The sequence below is a fragment of the Hemiscyllium ocellatum genome, chromosome 5 (genome assembly GCF_020745735.1).
Source record: "Hemiscyllium ocellatum isolate sHemOce1 chromosome 5, sHemOce1.pat.X.cur, whole genome shotgun sequence".
NCBI lineage: Eukaryota > Metazoa > Chordata > Chondrichthyes > Orectolobiformes > Hemiscylliidae > Hemiscyllium > Hemiscyllium ocellatum.
Window position 1 is genome coordinate 37,284,240 of NC_083405.1, and position 15,637 is coordinate 37,299,876.

General features: G+C 40.5%; 1 protein-coding gene across 6 annotated transcripts in view; it reads left to right on the plus strand.

Annotated features, from left to right (window-relative positions):
• LOC132815661 (zinc finger protein 385D-like) overlaps positions 1 to 14,848 on the plus strand; it is a 377,769-nt gene extending 362,921 nt beyond the window's left edge. For all 6 annotated transcript variants that reach the window (XM_060824657.1, XM_060824655.1, XM_060824656.1 and 3 more), the window contains one exon: positions 12,147 to 14,848. In XM_060824657.1, coding sequence (XP_060680640.1) covers positions 12,147 to 12,377 — 231 coding nt within the window. In that variant the 3' untranslated portion in view covers positions 12,378 to 14,848. The remainder of the gene's footprint in view (positions 1 to 12,146) is intronic.
• The last annotated feature ends 789 nt before the right edge of the window (positions 14,849 to 15,637 follow it).

Genomic DNA, 15,637 nt, shown 5'->3' on the forward strand with positions numbered 1-15,637 from the left:
GGGTTTCCACGTCCTTTTCATCAAGTTTCGGCAATGCTTGAATATATTTAAACAAATCCCCACCAGGCCTTTGATTACCATGGGTTTGCTCACCCTTCCTCACTAAGCTTCAGCCTTCATCTCCATCCTTTTAAGCTGACTTTCCTTTCTCAGTATCAATTTTTGATGTTCAAACTTCCTCTCTTTCTTCCTTTCCTCTCTATTCTTCTTTTTGTTCTGCTAAAGCCATTTGTTCTATTTCTCTTTCCTCTGCTTTTAATTGTAATTCAAACTGTTTCATTTCTGTTGCCCTTTCCTCGTTTTTTGCCTCGAACTCAAGTTGCTTCATTTTCAATTGAACATTAGCTATCTCTAAAGAGTCAGATGGTATTTCCAGCAAATTTAAATGCTGAGCTACTGCTGTAATTATCTCTCCTTTCCTTTTGGAAGGAAACAGCTCCAACTCCAGCCTGTCTGCTAATTCCTGCAGCTTGGCCTTAACCACCTTTTGAAAAAAACCCCAAAGTCATTCCTTCTACCCACAGAGCGGTTGCTATCCCAAGCACTATTTAAATCAACTGAATTCAGCACTCAGAACAAAAGACACTAACACTTACCACTCGCTGCCTTTGAGTAAAATAACCCAAATCCCAAATCGGAACAATAGAATACACCCCACAAAGAACCCCCAATCTGTAATGTACCAGGCCAGACCCCCTCAAAACATTTTAAGATAGTAGCCAAGACCTTAACTTTACTAGTTGTTTGAAGAAGCTGTAAAGTGGATATTCCAGGAGTGATGCAGCTGGTCCAACCACTTAGTTTTAAACAAAACAGAATTTATTTGCCAGATTACCGAATAAAACACAAACAAAAGAGTACAGAACAGAGAATAACTTAACATATCTGGAAACCCAACAGATTATCCCAACTGAGTGATGCTGTTCCAAATACTTGCAACAATCCCTGAAAAGACGCCTTGGCACAAAAGGAAAAAGCAAACACAGGACTTTACAGGAGAGAGAGAAGGCGAAGGGATTCAGCAAGGAACACCTTCTTCCATGTAGCTGAGAGATTTATCAGACGAGTATTAGAGAAGGGAAGGTACAGGGAGATTAGAGGAAGAGGGTGTAAATAGTTGTGAGTTAATTATTCTCCATTATACTTTAAGAACTAAAGTTGTTAAAAAATTTACTTTAACTAGTTCTTGGCCTCTCGAATTTTCCGAGATTACTGCATGGGATAAATCTTTTCTGTGTTTAAATTAAGTAGGAGGGTTTACCTTATGTCATTGCAGTTTGGGGACTTGGGTCTGTGATTTGAACAGATTTGAATAGATTTTGAGGGTACGAAAAGTTCCAGCAGATTTAAACACTTGCAGATTAGGGTCCTAGATCTTTACATGAAACGTAGGTGAGACAATTTGTTTACTTTTGGTAATGTGTGGTTGATTAACTTAAAAATGAGAGAAATGGCTCTTAAAATTGTTAAACATTTTCTGGGATTTGAAGATGATTCTGAAATTTTCCAAGAATATTTAGAAGGAAAGAAAAAAGCCGTACTGTTAGAATTTGCAAATAAGTTAGATTTGGGTTTAACCAAGGACATAACGAAAGCTGAAATTGTAAGCGAGTTACTTAAATGCTGAGGTGTGTCAGAGAAACAGACAAGTGCAATAGAGGTAGAAAAACTTAAATTCAATTAAGGACAATGGAGTTAGAAGATAAACAAAGAGAGAGAGAGAGGAAAGAGAAAGGTAGAGAGAAAGAGAGAGAGGAGAGAGAGAGGAAAGAGAGAGACTGCAGGCCTGTGAACAGTGGTGTGCCACAAGGATCGGTGCTGGGTCCACTACTTTTAGTCATTTAGATAAATGATTTGGTTATGAACATAGGAGGTACAGTTAGCAAATTTGCAGATGACATCAAAATTAGAAGTGCTGTGGACAGCGAAGAAGGTTACCTCAGATTACAGTGGGATCTTGATCAGGTGGGCCAATGGGCTGAGGAGTAGCAGATGGTGTTTAATTTAGATAAATGTGAGGTGCTGCATTTTGGGAAAGCAAACCTTAGCAGGACTTATACACTTAATGATAAGGTCCTAGGGAGGTTGCTGAACAAAGAGACCTTGGAGTACAGGTTCATAGCTCCTTGAAGGTAGAATCACAGGTAAATAAGATAATGAAGAAGGTGTTTGGTATGCTTTCCTTTATTGGTCAAGAGTATTGAGTACAGGAATTGAGAGGTCATGTTGTGGCTGTATATTGGTTAGGCCCCTTTTGGAATATTGTGTGCAATTCTGATCTTCTTCCTTTCGGAAGAATGTTGTGGAACTTGAGTTGGTTTGGAAAGATTTACAAGGATTGGGTTGGAGGATTGAGCTGTAGGAAGAGGCTGAATAGGCTGGAGCTGTTTTCCCTGGAGCATCAGAGGTGGAGGGGTGACCTTATAGAGGTTTATAAAATCATGAGGGGCACGGATAGGAGAAATAGACAAGGTCTTTTCCCTGGAGTGGGAGAGTCCAGAACTAGAGGGGATAGATTTAGGGTGAGAGTGGAAAGATATTTTAAAAAATTAAGTGGAAACTTTTTCATGCAGAGAGTTTTGTGTGCCAGAGAAAGTGGTAGAGGCTGGTACAATTGCAACATTTAAGAGGCATTTGGATGGGTATATGAATAGGAAGGGTTTGGAGGGATATGGGCCGGGTGCTGGCAGGTGGGACTAGATTGGGTTGGGATATCTGGTTGGCATGGACAGGTTGGACCGAAGGGTCTGTTTCCATGCTGTACATCTCTATGACTCGATAAGGTTCTTGGCTGAGCAAAGAGAGAGAAAAGAAAAGGAGAGAGAAAGAGAGAGAAGAAAAGCAAAGAAAAAATAGACTGAATTTGAACTTGAGAAGTTGCGATTTAGTCAGCAAAGTCAAGATAACAGGATGGAGATTAAAAGAGAAAGTAGTGATATGTATAAATAGGTCAAAACTCTGCCACATTTTGATGAGAAAGATGTTGAAGCCTTCTTTATTTCATTTGAAAAATTGGCTGGGCAGATGGAGTGGTCCGAGGATTTATGGACAATGCTAGTTCAGACTAAACTGGTAGGCAGAGCTAGTGAGGTATTTGCCACGCTGTCAGATGAGGGGTCAAGAGATTATGAAGAGGTTAAACAGGCTATTTGAAGTGCTTATGAATTGGCACCAGCAGCATATCGACAGCGGCTCAGAAACACAAAGAAGAATCCAGATCGGACTTATGTTGCGTTCAAACGAATTAAACATAGTCATTTTGATTGATGGGTACATGCTTTGAAAATAAATAAGAATTTTGAGGCTGTAAGGGAGGTTATTCTGCTGGAGGATTTTAAACACTTACTTCTAGAGATGGTAAGAATTCACATGGAGAAACAGAAAGTTCAGGAAGTGAAAAGAGCTGCAAAGTTAACAGCTGAGAACGTGTTGGTGCATAAGACAAGCTTCTGGCCAGAATTTCATCCTGTGAGGGATAGAAATTGGGAGAAGGGGAGATCCTCAACCTTGAAACCAAGAGTTGAGCACATTAGTATGATTTTACCAGAGGCTAAAGAAGCCCAAGAGAGTGGACAGGAGGTGAAAGGCCTCAGGTGTTTTCGGTGTAATGGAATAGGACACAGAAAATTACAGTGTTTTCAGAAGGACACTGGGAAAAGATGTTTTCATTGCCAGAAAGTGGGACATGTAAAGTCATAGTGCTGGTTTAGAAAGGCACTGTGGGAAAAGATGTGGTAAAAGAAGCTTAAGCCAGTGGCATTAGTGAAGGTAGTAAAGGAGATCCCAAGAAGAGCCAATGAGCTACAGGAGAGTGCACAGCCTAGGCAGGGGCTGGGCATGGAGTTAGTATCCTATCTCTACAAACAATTCGCCTCTGTGGGTAAAGTTTACTCAGAAATAACAGGAGGAGAAGGACAAGAAGTTATAATTTTGAGAGAAACGGGATCTAACCAGTCACTGATAATAAGGGATGAGTGAATATGCACTTTTTATGATCTGTTACCTGACAGTGTTATAATCTGTGGGATAGATGCACAGAATTTTAGCGTTTCTCTTTGTAAGATCAGGTTGGAGTGCCACCTCAAGACTGGGGATGTTACAGTGAGAGTGATTGACAGTGTCAGTTCCAGGAATTCAGTTTGTTCTTGGGAATGATTTGGCAGAATCCAAGGGAGGAGTGACAAACCTTGATTGTTTGTAAAGTCTCTAATCTTTTAGAATGAACATGTTGATTTCAGTTCTCTCATATGTTCTTTCATTTTAAATGGTCTGCGATTTACATATAAAAAAACAGAAACCAACATGTTCATTCTAAAAGATGAGAGACTTATCAAATGATTCAGGTCTTTTTCAATAAATCATTTCAGTTACATCACACTGTAAACTTTAGCTATAAATTCTTACAATCTTATACTCTACAACCACCTAATGAAGGAGCAGTGCTCCAAAGGCTAGTGCTTCCAAATAAACCTGTTGGACTATAACCTGGTGTTGTGTGATTTTTAGCTTAAAAGCCAATGACACAATCTGATGCTTTGGGATTATAAGACCAGGGAACAATTGAGAGGAGAACTGCCACTAGACCAACAACTGTAGACAGCTAGTCAGAACTCTCTGAGAGATACCTGTCTAGAGGAGGAGTTTACACAGAGAAAAACCTCAACTCGGACCTGGAGAGTCAATCTGCCAACGAAGATAAAGAGAAGATTCAACTGCCGATTGGTTTAAAAAATTGAATTTTCCTGTAAATCTTAATTGAGAGTTTTATTGGATGAGAATTAGAGAAGGGAAGGTAAAGATAGGTTAGAGGAAGAAGGTGTAAATAGTTGTGAGTTAATTATTCTCTGCTATACTTTAAGAACTAAGGTTGTTAATTTTTACTTTAAATAGTTCTTGGCCTCTCAGATTTTCATAGATTACTACACAGGATAAATCTTTTCAATATTGCTGTTTTAAATTAAGCAGGAGTGTTTACCCCATGTCGTAACACTTACCATTGACTATAGCATGCTGCTGCTTCTGCTTTGCACGCTTGTAAACCTATGTGATAGCTTCATTTAATTAGCACCACATTTGTAATTTGGTCCAGTATGCTCTTGGCATGCTGCTCTAAACTCCTTGCTAAACCAGGGTTGATTTCAAGGCTTGAGGGTAATATTAGAGTTTGGAATATGATAGCCATGAGGTTATAGGGTATGTTGGGATATCATTATCCTGCTGCTGATGGCCCAGAGCTCCTTGTTTAAGCTGCTGGACCAATGCATTTGGCATAGTGATGGTATCACCCAACATGTTGCAGATTCTTCACCGTGAAGTTTGATTTTATCTCCCCAAGGATTGTGCAATTGTGACTTTTGAAAATAATGTCATGGACAGAGGCTTCTGGTCTGGAGAGCTGTCATCCAGACCTTTTCCTCAGCTCTACCATTCAACAAGATCATAGCTCATCTGTTTGTGATTCAAATTTTGTATTCTTATCTATCATGGATAATCTTTTACTGCCTTACCACCACTGATATTAAAATATTCAAGAGCCCTGCTTCTACCACCTTCTAAAACAGAGAGTTCCGAAGTGTCTCAATACCAGGAAAGAAAAATAGTCCTTTATCTCTGTTCTAAAAGGGCAATCCCTAGCTTTGAGATGGAAGCATCTGGTTCTGGACAGTCCTACAAGAGAAAGCATCCTTCCCACATCCATTTTGTCCCAAGAATTCAGGATATGATCCATTCCAATCAAGTCACCTCTCACTCTTCTAGAGTCTAGTGGAAACAAGTCCAGAGTATCCAATCCTCACAAATTCCAGGTAAACTTCCTCTGAACCACCACTGCCACCACCAAGTTACTTCCTTCCTTAAATAAGGAGAGGCAAAAAAATTCTGACCCTTCCTGAATACATCGAGCTTTTCAAAATGCACAACCTAATGGTTGTCATGGGGAAGATGTTAGAATCAGATGCAAAATAATTGGCCTAAAGTTTCCTTTTTAATAGCTTGCTCCCTTCTTGAATCTTGGGTTTGTATTTGCTGTATTCCAGTCTGCTGGAAGCTGTCCTGAATCTAGAGAATTTTGAGAAATTAATACCAAAATATCTCTTAGCTCAATGGCAAACACCTTTAAAAGGAAAAAGTGAGGTCTGCAGATGCTGGAGATCAGAGCTGAAAATGTGTTGCTGGAAAAGCGCAGCAGGTCAGGCAGCATCCAAGGAACAGGAGATTCGACGTTTCGGGCATAAGCCCTTTTCGGGCAAAATTTCTGAAGAAGGGCTTATGCCCGAAACATCGAATCTCCTGTTCCTTGGATGCTGCCTGACCTGCTGTGCTTTTCCAGCAACACATTTTCAGCAAACACCTTTGAAACCCTGGAATGAAGTCCACCTGGACCTGGAGACTTGTTAACCCGCAAACCTATCAGTTTGCTTAGCACCACTTCATTGGTGATTGCAATTTCATTACGTTCCTCTTTTCCTTCCACCAGATTCACAGCTAATGAAGCAAAATATCTGTTCATTTCATCCAGCATTTCCTTATCATCTGCTATTAACTCCTATTCTTACTGTCTCAAGGACTGACACACTACTCAACATTTTTTTTTATTTTTAAATACCTAAAGAAGCTCTTGCTGTCCATTTTCACATTTCTAGCTAGATTCCTCTCAAACTCCAACTTCTTCATTCAGATTAAACTTTCAGTCACTCTCTGCCATTCTTTATATTCTGAACAACCATTTGACCTCCCGTTCATCTCTGTTCAATTATATGCTTTCTCCTTAAGCTTGATGTTTTCTCTAACTTCTGACTATAGCCTCGGGTAACTGTATGTGTGGAGTTTGCACATTCTCCTCATGTCTGCATGGGTTTTCTCTGGGTACTCCAGTTTCCTCCCACAGTCCAAAGATGTGCAGGCTAGGTGGATTAGCCATGGGAAATGCATGGTTACAGGGATAGGGTAGGATGTGGATCTAAGTGGAATGCTTTTTGCAGGGTTGGTGTGGACTCAATGAGCCAAATGGCCTGCTTCCACACTGTAGGGATTCTATGATTGTGTGTATGCAATGATCCCCACTTCTGATCATCATGTCAAATGTTGCAGTGCTAACGATTAACAGTTTTGTGATTGAGTAGAGTGCTATCACCAATCCTACTTTCTAGATTACTAATTCTAATGGTCTACTTAGTTAGTTACAGTGGAGGATAAACTGTTAGTCAGTCTGAATAAGAAGAAACACTGGTTTATTGCATTACAGCAATAGGTCCAGGTTGCATTGGCTAGTTCAACTTAATAAGGAGAGAGTGAGGACTGCAGATGCTGGAGAACTGCTTACCCTGTTCAGGTCCAAATTGTGTTAGTCTGAATGTAGTCCGGAGTCCATGTGGAATCAGTCGGTTCCATAGGCAGGCACTGAGGAAGGAGATGTGGTGTGGTTGTGAGTCTGCTTTAGGACATGGCTGAACGTTGTTCAATGTAATGATTCAGCCTATGTTGTACAACATTACCCAAAGCCTTACTTTTAATTGTATAGGTCCTGGTCTTATTTATTTTACTAAAATGTAATACCTCGCATTTATCCAAATTAAACTCCATTGTTACTCCTCAGCCCATTGGGCCAATTGATCAAGATCTCTTTACAATCCAAAGAGTTACAAGGATGGTTCCAGTGTTGGAGGATTTGAGCTATAGGGAGAGGCTGAACAGGCTGGGGCTGTTTTCCCTGGAGCGTCGGAGGCTGAGGGGTGACCTTATAGATGTTTACAAAATTATGAGGGGCATGGATAGGATAAATAGACAGAGTCTTTTCCCTGGGGTCGGGGAGTCTAGAACCAGAAGGCATAGGTTTAGGGTGAGAGGGGAAAGATATAAAAGAGACCTACGGGGCAACTTTTTCACACAGAAGGTGGTACATGTATGGAATGAGCTGCCAGACGAAGTGGTGGAGGTTGGTACAATTGCAACATTTAAGAGGCATTTGGATGGTTATATGAATAGGAAGGGTTTGGAGGGATATGGGCCGGGTGCTGGCAGGTGGGACTAGATTGGGTTGGGATATCTGGTCAGCATGCTCGGGTTGGACCAAAGGATCTGTTTCCATGCTGTACATTTCTATGGCTCTATAATGACCTTCACTGTCCGCTATACCACCAATTTTGATGTCATCTGCAAACCATGCCTTCTATTTTTCATCTACAGAGTTCAGGTATGTATGTAATTCTTTGAAGTTTGTGTCGCATGTTGACAGGGTGGTTAAAAAGGTGTTTAGCACACTTGCCTTTATTGCTCAGACCTTCAAACATAGGAGTTGGGGGCTTAATGTTAAAGTTATACAGGACATTGGTGAGGCTTCTTCTGCAGTACTGTGTCCAGTTCTGACTGTCCAGTTATACAAAGGACATTATTGATCTGGAAAGAGTTCAGAAAAGATTTACCAGGATACTGCTGGGAACGGAGAGTTTGGGTTAGAAGGAGAAGCTGGATAGGCTGGGTCTTCTGACACGGGAGCGTAGGAGGTTCATTAGGGTGACCTTATGGAGGTTTATAAAGTCATGCAGGGTATAGATGAGGAGAATGACAGGTGTCTTTTCCCTAAAATGGGGATTTTAAAATTATGAAGTATATTTTTAAGGTGAGAGGAAGAAAACTTTAAAAATGACATGAGGCCAATGTTTTTACACAGAGAATGGTTTGTGTGTGGAATGAGCCTCTAGAGGAAGTGATGGATGCAGGTACAGTCATAACTTTTCAAAGATATTTGGATAAGTACATGAATAGAAAATGTTTGGAGGGATATGGTCAAGCACAAGCATTTGGGTCTAGTTTAGTTTGGGATTATGATCGGCATGACTGGTTGGACCAAAGGGTCGGATTCCATGCTGTATGACTATATGACAGGAGTCAGTGAGGTGTCAGGTCTAATCCTATCAGGATCGAGGGCTACAATCCTAATTCACCACCCAGGGCTATGTATAACATTATCACATTGGGCAAAGTCTAATGCGATCTCCTATATAAACCCTGACAGAATCATAACCTTGTGCATCAGTGAGGAACTGTTTGTACCTGCTGTATGTTTGGTGACAGCCAAACCTGCGATTTGAGTAATCTAATAGGCAGCTGTTCTTCCTGGTTCAAAATAAAGGTTCAAAACACCTCTGGGACACCCGGACCAACCAACCCAACCACCCCATGGCTCAACACTTTAACTCCCCCTCCCACTCCACCAAGGACATGCAGATCCTTGGACTCCTCCATCACCAGACCATAACAACACGACGGTTGGAGGAAGAGCGCCTCATCTTCCGCCTGGGAACCCTCCGATCACAAGGGATGAACTCAGATTTCTCCAGTTTCCTCATTTTCCCTCCCCCCACCTTGTCTCAGTCGAATCCCTCAAACTCAGCACCATCTTCCTAACTTGCAATCTTCTTCCTGACCTCTCCGCCCCCACCCCACTCCGGCCTATCACCCTCACCTTGACCTCCTTCCACCTATCACATCTCCATCGCCCCTCCCCCAAGTCCCTCCTCCCTACCTTTTATCTTAGCCTGCTGGACACACTTTTCTCATTCCTGAAGAAGGGCTTATGCCCGAAACGTCGAATTTCCTGTTCCTTGGATGCTGCCTGAACTGCTGCGCTTTTCCAGCAACACATTTTCAGCTCTGATCTCAAGCATCTGCAGACCTCACTTCCTCCTCAAAATAAAGGTAATCAACATCAGGGTAATGTCAAACTGGCCCGCTTAACACATACATTGGAACAGAGTCAATTTTCTATCATCAACTCATGATTTAGACAGGCTTGCAGTACACTCTGACACCATTAATGATTTTAGTTCTGAGAGCAACTCTGGAGAGAAAAATAGAGTTAACACTTCAAATCTGATATGACTATTCTTCAGAGTTCTTAAGAATCACACCACCCCTGTTCCTTTCTCTACAGGTACTGCCAGAACTGCTGAGTTTCTCCAGCGTTTTGTGTTTGTTTCAGATTTCTAGCATCGACTGTATTTTTGCCATGAATGATTGTTAGACCAGAAATGTACAATAACAGAACTGACAGATAAGCTTGACTTTGGGAACTTGAATTCTTTAATGATCAATGGACAGTGTTCTTGGGCTGAGCAAGCAGTGGAATTCCTACCTTGTGGAAAGAGGTCATTCAGCCCATAGTCTGCACTGACCTTCCAAAGAGTAACTCCACCCAGACTCAGTCACCCACTTTATCCCGGTAACTGCACAATTACCACGGCTAATCCATCTTGCCTACACCTGGACAGTACAGGGCAATTTTGCGTGTTCAACCCACCTAATCTGCACATCTTTAGATTGTGGGAGGAAACCACAGCATCCAGCAGAAACCTGTGCAAAAATGGGGAGAGCATGCAAACTCCACACAGACAGTCACCAAAGGCTGGAACTGAACCTGGATCCCTGGCAGGGGATTTGAGGCAGCAGTGCCAACCACTGAGCCAATTTGGTTTCAATTCCAGGAGTGCTTTTCTGTGTATGTGATTCATAAACTTTGGCTTCGCTAACATCTAACTAACCTTTTATATTAATTCAAGTAGAACATGCGTCTGTAGGGTTTGAGTGTTCATGCCATATATGACAAACAGTAGCCGTACCTGTTAGGATTTCTCGACACGATATTGAGACTGTGAAGTATCGTGATGAAGTTGTGCAGGTTTCAGGACACTTAATCACTCAAAAATGAATATTCAGTAAAATTACAAAACTAAGATTTTATTTTGGTACTTTTATATAATACCTTAATTAATAGTACAGTCTGGAAATATGTATTTTTTTCTAACCTGGAGCCAGGGTTACCTATAAATGGACTCAGCTATCATAGACATTAAGGTAGTTTTCACTATGCAACACATTGAAACAGTGCTTATTCTGTGTTGTTTAAACTCTTAAGAGATATGTGTAACGAGCTGATTATCCAATTAAAATTCTTATTGTAATTCTAACATTACATGATCCTGTTCAAATTTTGATCGATCATCAATTTACTAACTTATTGTTATGACTGAATGACATTCAAATTGTACAATCATTAAATAAGGACCATGGGCATTTAATCTAAAGAAAACCAAAACATTTTTTTTCAATATAGATTTTAGTGTTTACTTGATTTTTAAATGGAGATATTTAATGTGGTTAATATTTTTATAATCACTGATTAAGCAAAAGGAGCTTGGTTTCCATACAAATTGCATAACTGCTGCTGAACTTGGAAAATTACATTTTTAGAAACACTGAGTTTGAAGATTAGATTAGATTAGACTTACAGTGTGGAAACAGGCCCTTCGGCCCAACAAGTCCACACCGACCCGCCGAAGCGAAACCCACCCATACCCCTACATTACCCCTTACCTAACACTACGGGCAATTTAGCATGGCCAATTCACCTGACCCGCACATCTTTGGACTGTGGGAGGAAACCGGAGCACCCGGAGGAAACCCACGCAGACACGGGGAGAACGTGCAAACTCCACACAGTCAGTCGCCTGAGTCGGGAATTGAACCCGGGTCTTCAGGCGCTGTGAGGCAGCAGTGCTAACCACTGTGCCACCGTGCCGCCCACAAAATGGGACCTGTAGAACAGCGTGAGGCAGAGATTTCCGTTGCAAGCCACACGCGGAGTGAACACATTCCGCCCCTCAGGAAATTGGCGAGCCGGCAGCCATGCGAAACAGACCTCGCATCTGGCCGAACTCCGTTATACTGTGCAGCATTTGAAAGACAGGAGGTGCATTACATTATCATTCTATGTATTGCTACCCCATTGTTGGCTCATAATATGTTAATGGTGGCTTCCCATGCCCATCCTTTGGGAATTCTATTTTAATATGAATCTGTATCAACCAGATTAGATTTTACTTTTCTTACATCATATATCAGTCTGTGACAGGGTAAATAGAATTAAAAAAACTGTGTTTAATTGTGAATAACTAAGGCAGATTGCTTTGAATTATTTATCCTAATAACAATATTTTCATAGCTCTCATGAATTTGAAAATGTACTAAAATGAAAGATTTCTGGGTTATCAAAGTCATAATGATCGAACATGATGCTAATGCTTTATATGCAGGAAAACCCTTCAAATGTTTAGTCCTGAACCTTTTCACTGTGGTATTGTCTTTTACAGGTGAAGTTGGCCTTTCAGAAAGAACTCTCTAAACCTCTAGCTGCTCGCCTTTTACCAAACCCATTTGCTGCAGCAGCCGCTGCTGCTGCTGCAGTGAATTCACCATTCGCTTTGCGCTCCAGCCCGGCAGCCACTCTATTCCAAACAGCAGCCCTTCCTCCGGCTCTCCTTCGACCAGCTCCTGGACCTATACGGGCAGCTCACACTCCGGTTCTATTTGCTCCTTACTGACCTACCTGTGTACAGGAGGGAACATTAGGAAAGTAATAATAAAATACTGCAATAATTCAAACAGGGAACTATGCAGTGATAATCATGGAATTAAATAACATGGAAAGAAACTTGCTTGTGCAGTAACCAACGTGGACTTTGAATAGCTGCATTTTTATTCAGCAAAAAGAAGTAAAGCAATTCTCCCATAGGAAAATCTAATACACGGATGTTATGAGTAGTTTTTAGTGCTGTAGAAATGTATAGAGTCTGCAAACTACCCATAACAATCAGCCTTTTTACACAGTATTTTCATGTAATGTTTCCATGTCTTGTGAATAGTCTATAAATGTGTGTCAGGGCATTAAACTCAAGTCCTATATGTATATTTAATTTCTCTCTGTAGGATGAAACAAAAGAAAATGGGACACTGTGACAATTGTCTTCATTAACTGTCAGCACAGTTCAGCAGCTTGCTGCTTTCTATTTACCCAGCTATAAACTTGTAAATGGTGTCTTGTGAATTTGTAGCTTTGTGCTGTATATCTCTGATGTAATAATATGTCTAATCTGATTTGCCAATGTCAGATGGAATGGAATAGCAGACAAACCAATATAATTTTTAGGCATCCTAGTGTATCATGTTCGGGAAGGTGTGTGACTGTCTTCATGGAGTTGATTATGTATTTATTTTTAACTGCAGACAAAGCAAGGTATTAAAATGTACAGACAGTATAAAAGCCACACACCTTCTTGTACTTCATTTTATAAAGCAGCTTCATAAACTGTAGTTTTCCTTTTACACACAACTGAATTGCAATTGTGCTTAATTCTATTTGTCAGAGCTGAAAAAGTTGGCGTTAATCTGAATTAATGAATTGGATTTTGCCCACTGGCTTGAGTTGAGGGAGGGGTGTGTTAGGTGGGTAGGAGGGGTCATTTATCAGTCCTTTCGGTTGAGCCAAATGAAATTAACTGTCCTTCGGGCACTTAAATGCTACCCTTTGGCCTACCTCTGAAATGGAAGACCCTAGAAGTGGAGGTCCGCCCACCAAATCACATGCCAACAGTTATTCATCCCTGCTAGTGCAAGTGGAGAGCAGTGCTAACTGGTGGCACTATACCCATCAGAGGTTCAGGAGGATTGGGAAATCTTAGCACAAAGGTTAGTGAGAGTGGGAGAAATGTCATGGGGGGGGCTCCTGACAGATGGGGCTGCATGATCCCCCCAAACAGCTTCAGAATGCATGGCAATAGAATAATCATGGAATCCCGACAGTGCATTTCACACAGCGAGTCTGTACCCAACAATCTGAAGAGCATCACACCCAGACCCAGCCCTCCACTCTATCCTTGCATTTACCATGGCTAACCCACTTAGCCTGGATACTTATAGGGCAATTTAGCATGATCAATACTCCTAACGTGTATATTTTTAACTCTGGGAAGAAACCGGACTACCCAGAGAAAACCCAAACTGGCACCGGGAGAAATAGCAAAATCCACACGGCCAATCACCCAAGGGTGGAATCAGACCCAGGGTCCATGGTGCTGTGAGGCAGCAGTGCTAACCACAGTACACCATGCTACCTAGAGGAAGGATGAACTTCCCCTGAGAGATCACTAGCACACATAGTTTGCTGGATGATCTTCAAGTGCAAGGAAAGTCATGCAGATCCCATTAAATCAATAACACATCATTAAAATGCAGTGGTCTCCACCATAATGGTTATTAATTGGCTCATAAATGACATTCTATCACCAGCAGCTGAGGGAATCTACCATGAGCCCCTGGCACCCTGCAAGTTCATCAGGGATGGTTCTCATACCAGACAGAGACTGGAGTGGCTTTGCCTCCCTATGAGTCTCAGCACACTGTGTGGCATTAAATCTAGCCTGATATTCCCATTCAACTGAATTGTTGCACTGAGTAAAGTAAAATGAAAGAAAAATTTCAAAACCTATACTGGGTGTTCAGTTTACTTTTTTTAAGAAAGATTCTTTCTCTTCAACTGTAGTTGCAACCAGTTTAAATGAATTCCAGATGCGTGATGAAGCCATTTCATTATGGCTTCATATTGAAGTTTTAATGTTTTCTCTCATAACTCATCTGTATAATTTATTTGGCTTAAATGTTGTTTCTCACTATTTGGATGTTAAGTTTACGATACAGCCATGCAATGTCATATGCTTCCGAGGAAGGTCTTTAGGAGATTGGTTTGACTTTTTTTTTGTTTAGCTTCTTTGCATTTTGTTTCATTCCAGCTTCAACAGACTGAAACATAAATGTTCACAGCACAACAAAGCTGGGGAGTCATTTTGTACATTCTAGCTGTTAAAGCCTGCAGCTTTATTGCAGACTATTAGTAGTTTAGCCAAATGTAAATTGTGACAAGAAAATGATGTTTCCATGTACAGTAATGTCAATAAATGCTTTCCCAACCTTGTATGTATCTTTAGTGATTACAAAAATCAAATGAAACTGATAGCTCAGGTCAAAATCTTTAAAGGTGATGTAAAAAGGTTTGCTGAAATAGAAAATAATTTGTTAATAAAGTATTAGCATTAACCAAAAATATTCTGTGTTTATTGTGAAAAATGTGGATGACTGAACGGCATTTGATTTAGAAATAGTAGCAGTTATTTTTACATTACAAGCTAATTGAAATCCTGCTGCAAGGATTACACAGAAATAAAATCTTCAAACGTTTAATAGTGAAAGTGTACTAATTATATTTTGTCAACAAAAAGTTCTGGCATGTCGAGATGGAAAATAATTCTGGAATAGAGAACAAGTTTTATTTATGTAAATTTAAAAAAGAAATAGATTTAAGTTTAAAACAGAAAACTATGCACTGACAGGTTTGCTCATTTGAGAATTAACATCAACATGTTCATTCCTGGTAAATTCCAAAACTCTGAATTCTCTGCTGTTAGACATTGAAATTTTAATTCTCACATCTCCAGCATATTACACAAATAAAATCTTTAGGAAATGCATCTTCAGTTGTACGTGATTGTTGCAAAAGACAACTTCACACAACGTTGGATTGAAAATTTGAGAGATGTCTGCTGTAAGACTGAAGTGAAGAATTCAACACTATTTTAAAAAGGTAACTTTTAATTCTCCTAGAGTATGAACTTATCTCTTTAACTTAGGATTTTAAGTTGTTATAGTGTTCAGTTTATTATAAAAGTGTTGTAGAATTTTCAATCTGTTACTTAGCCACTTGCATTTAAAATGTCCATAATAAAGGAGATGGGCAATTGTACTCTTGGTC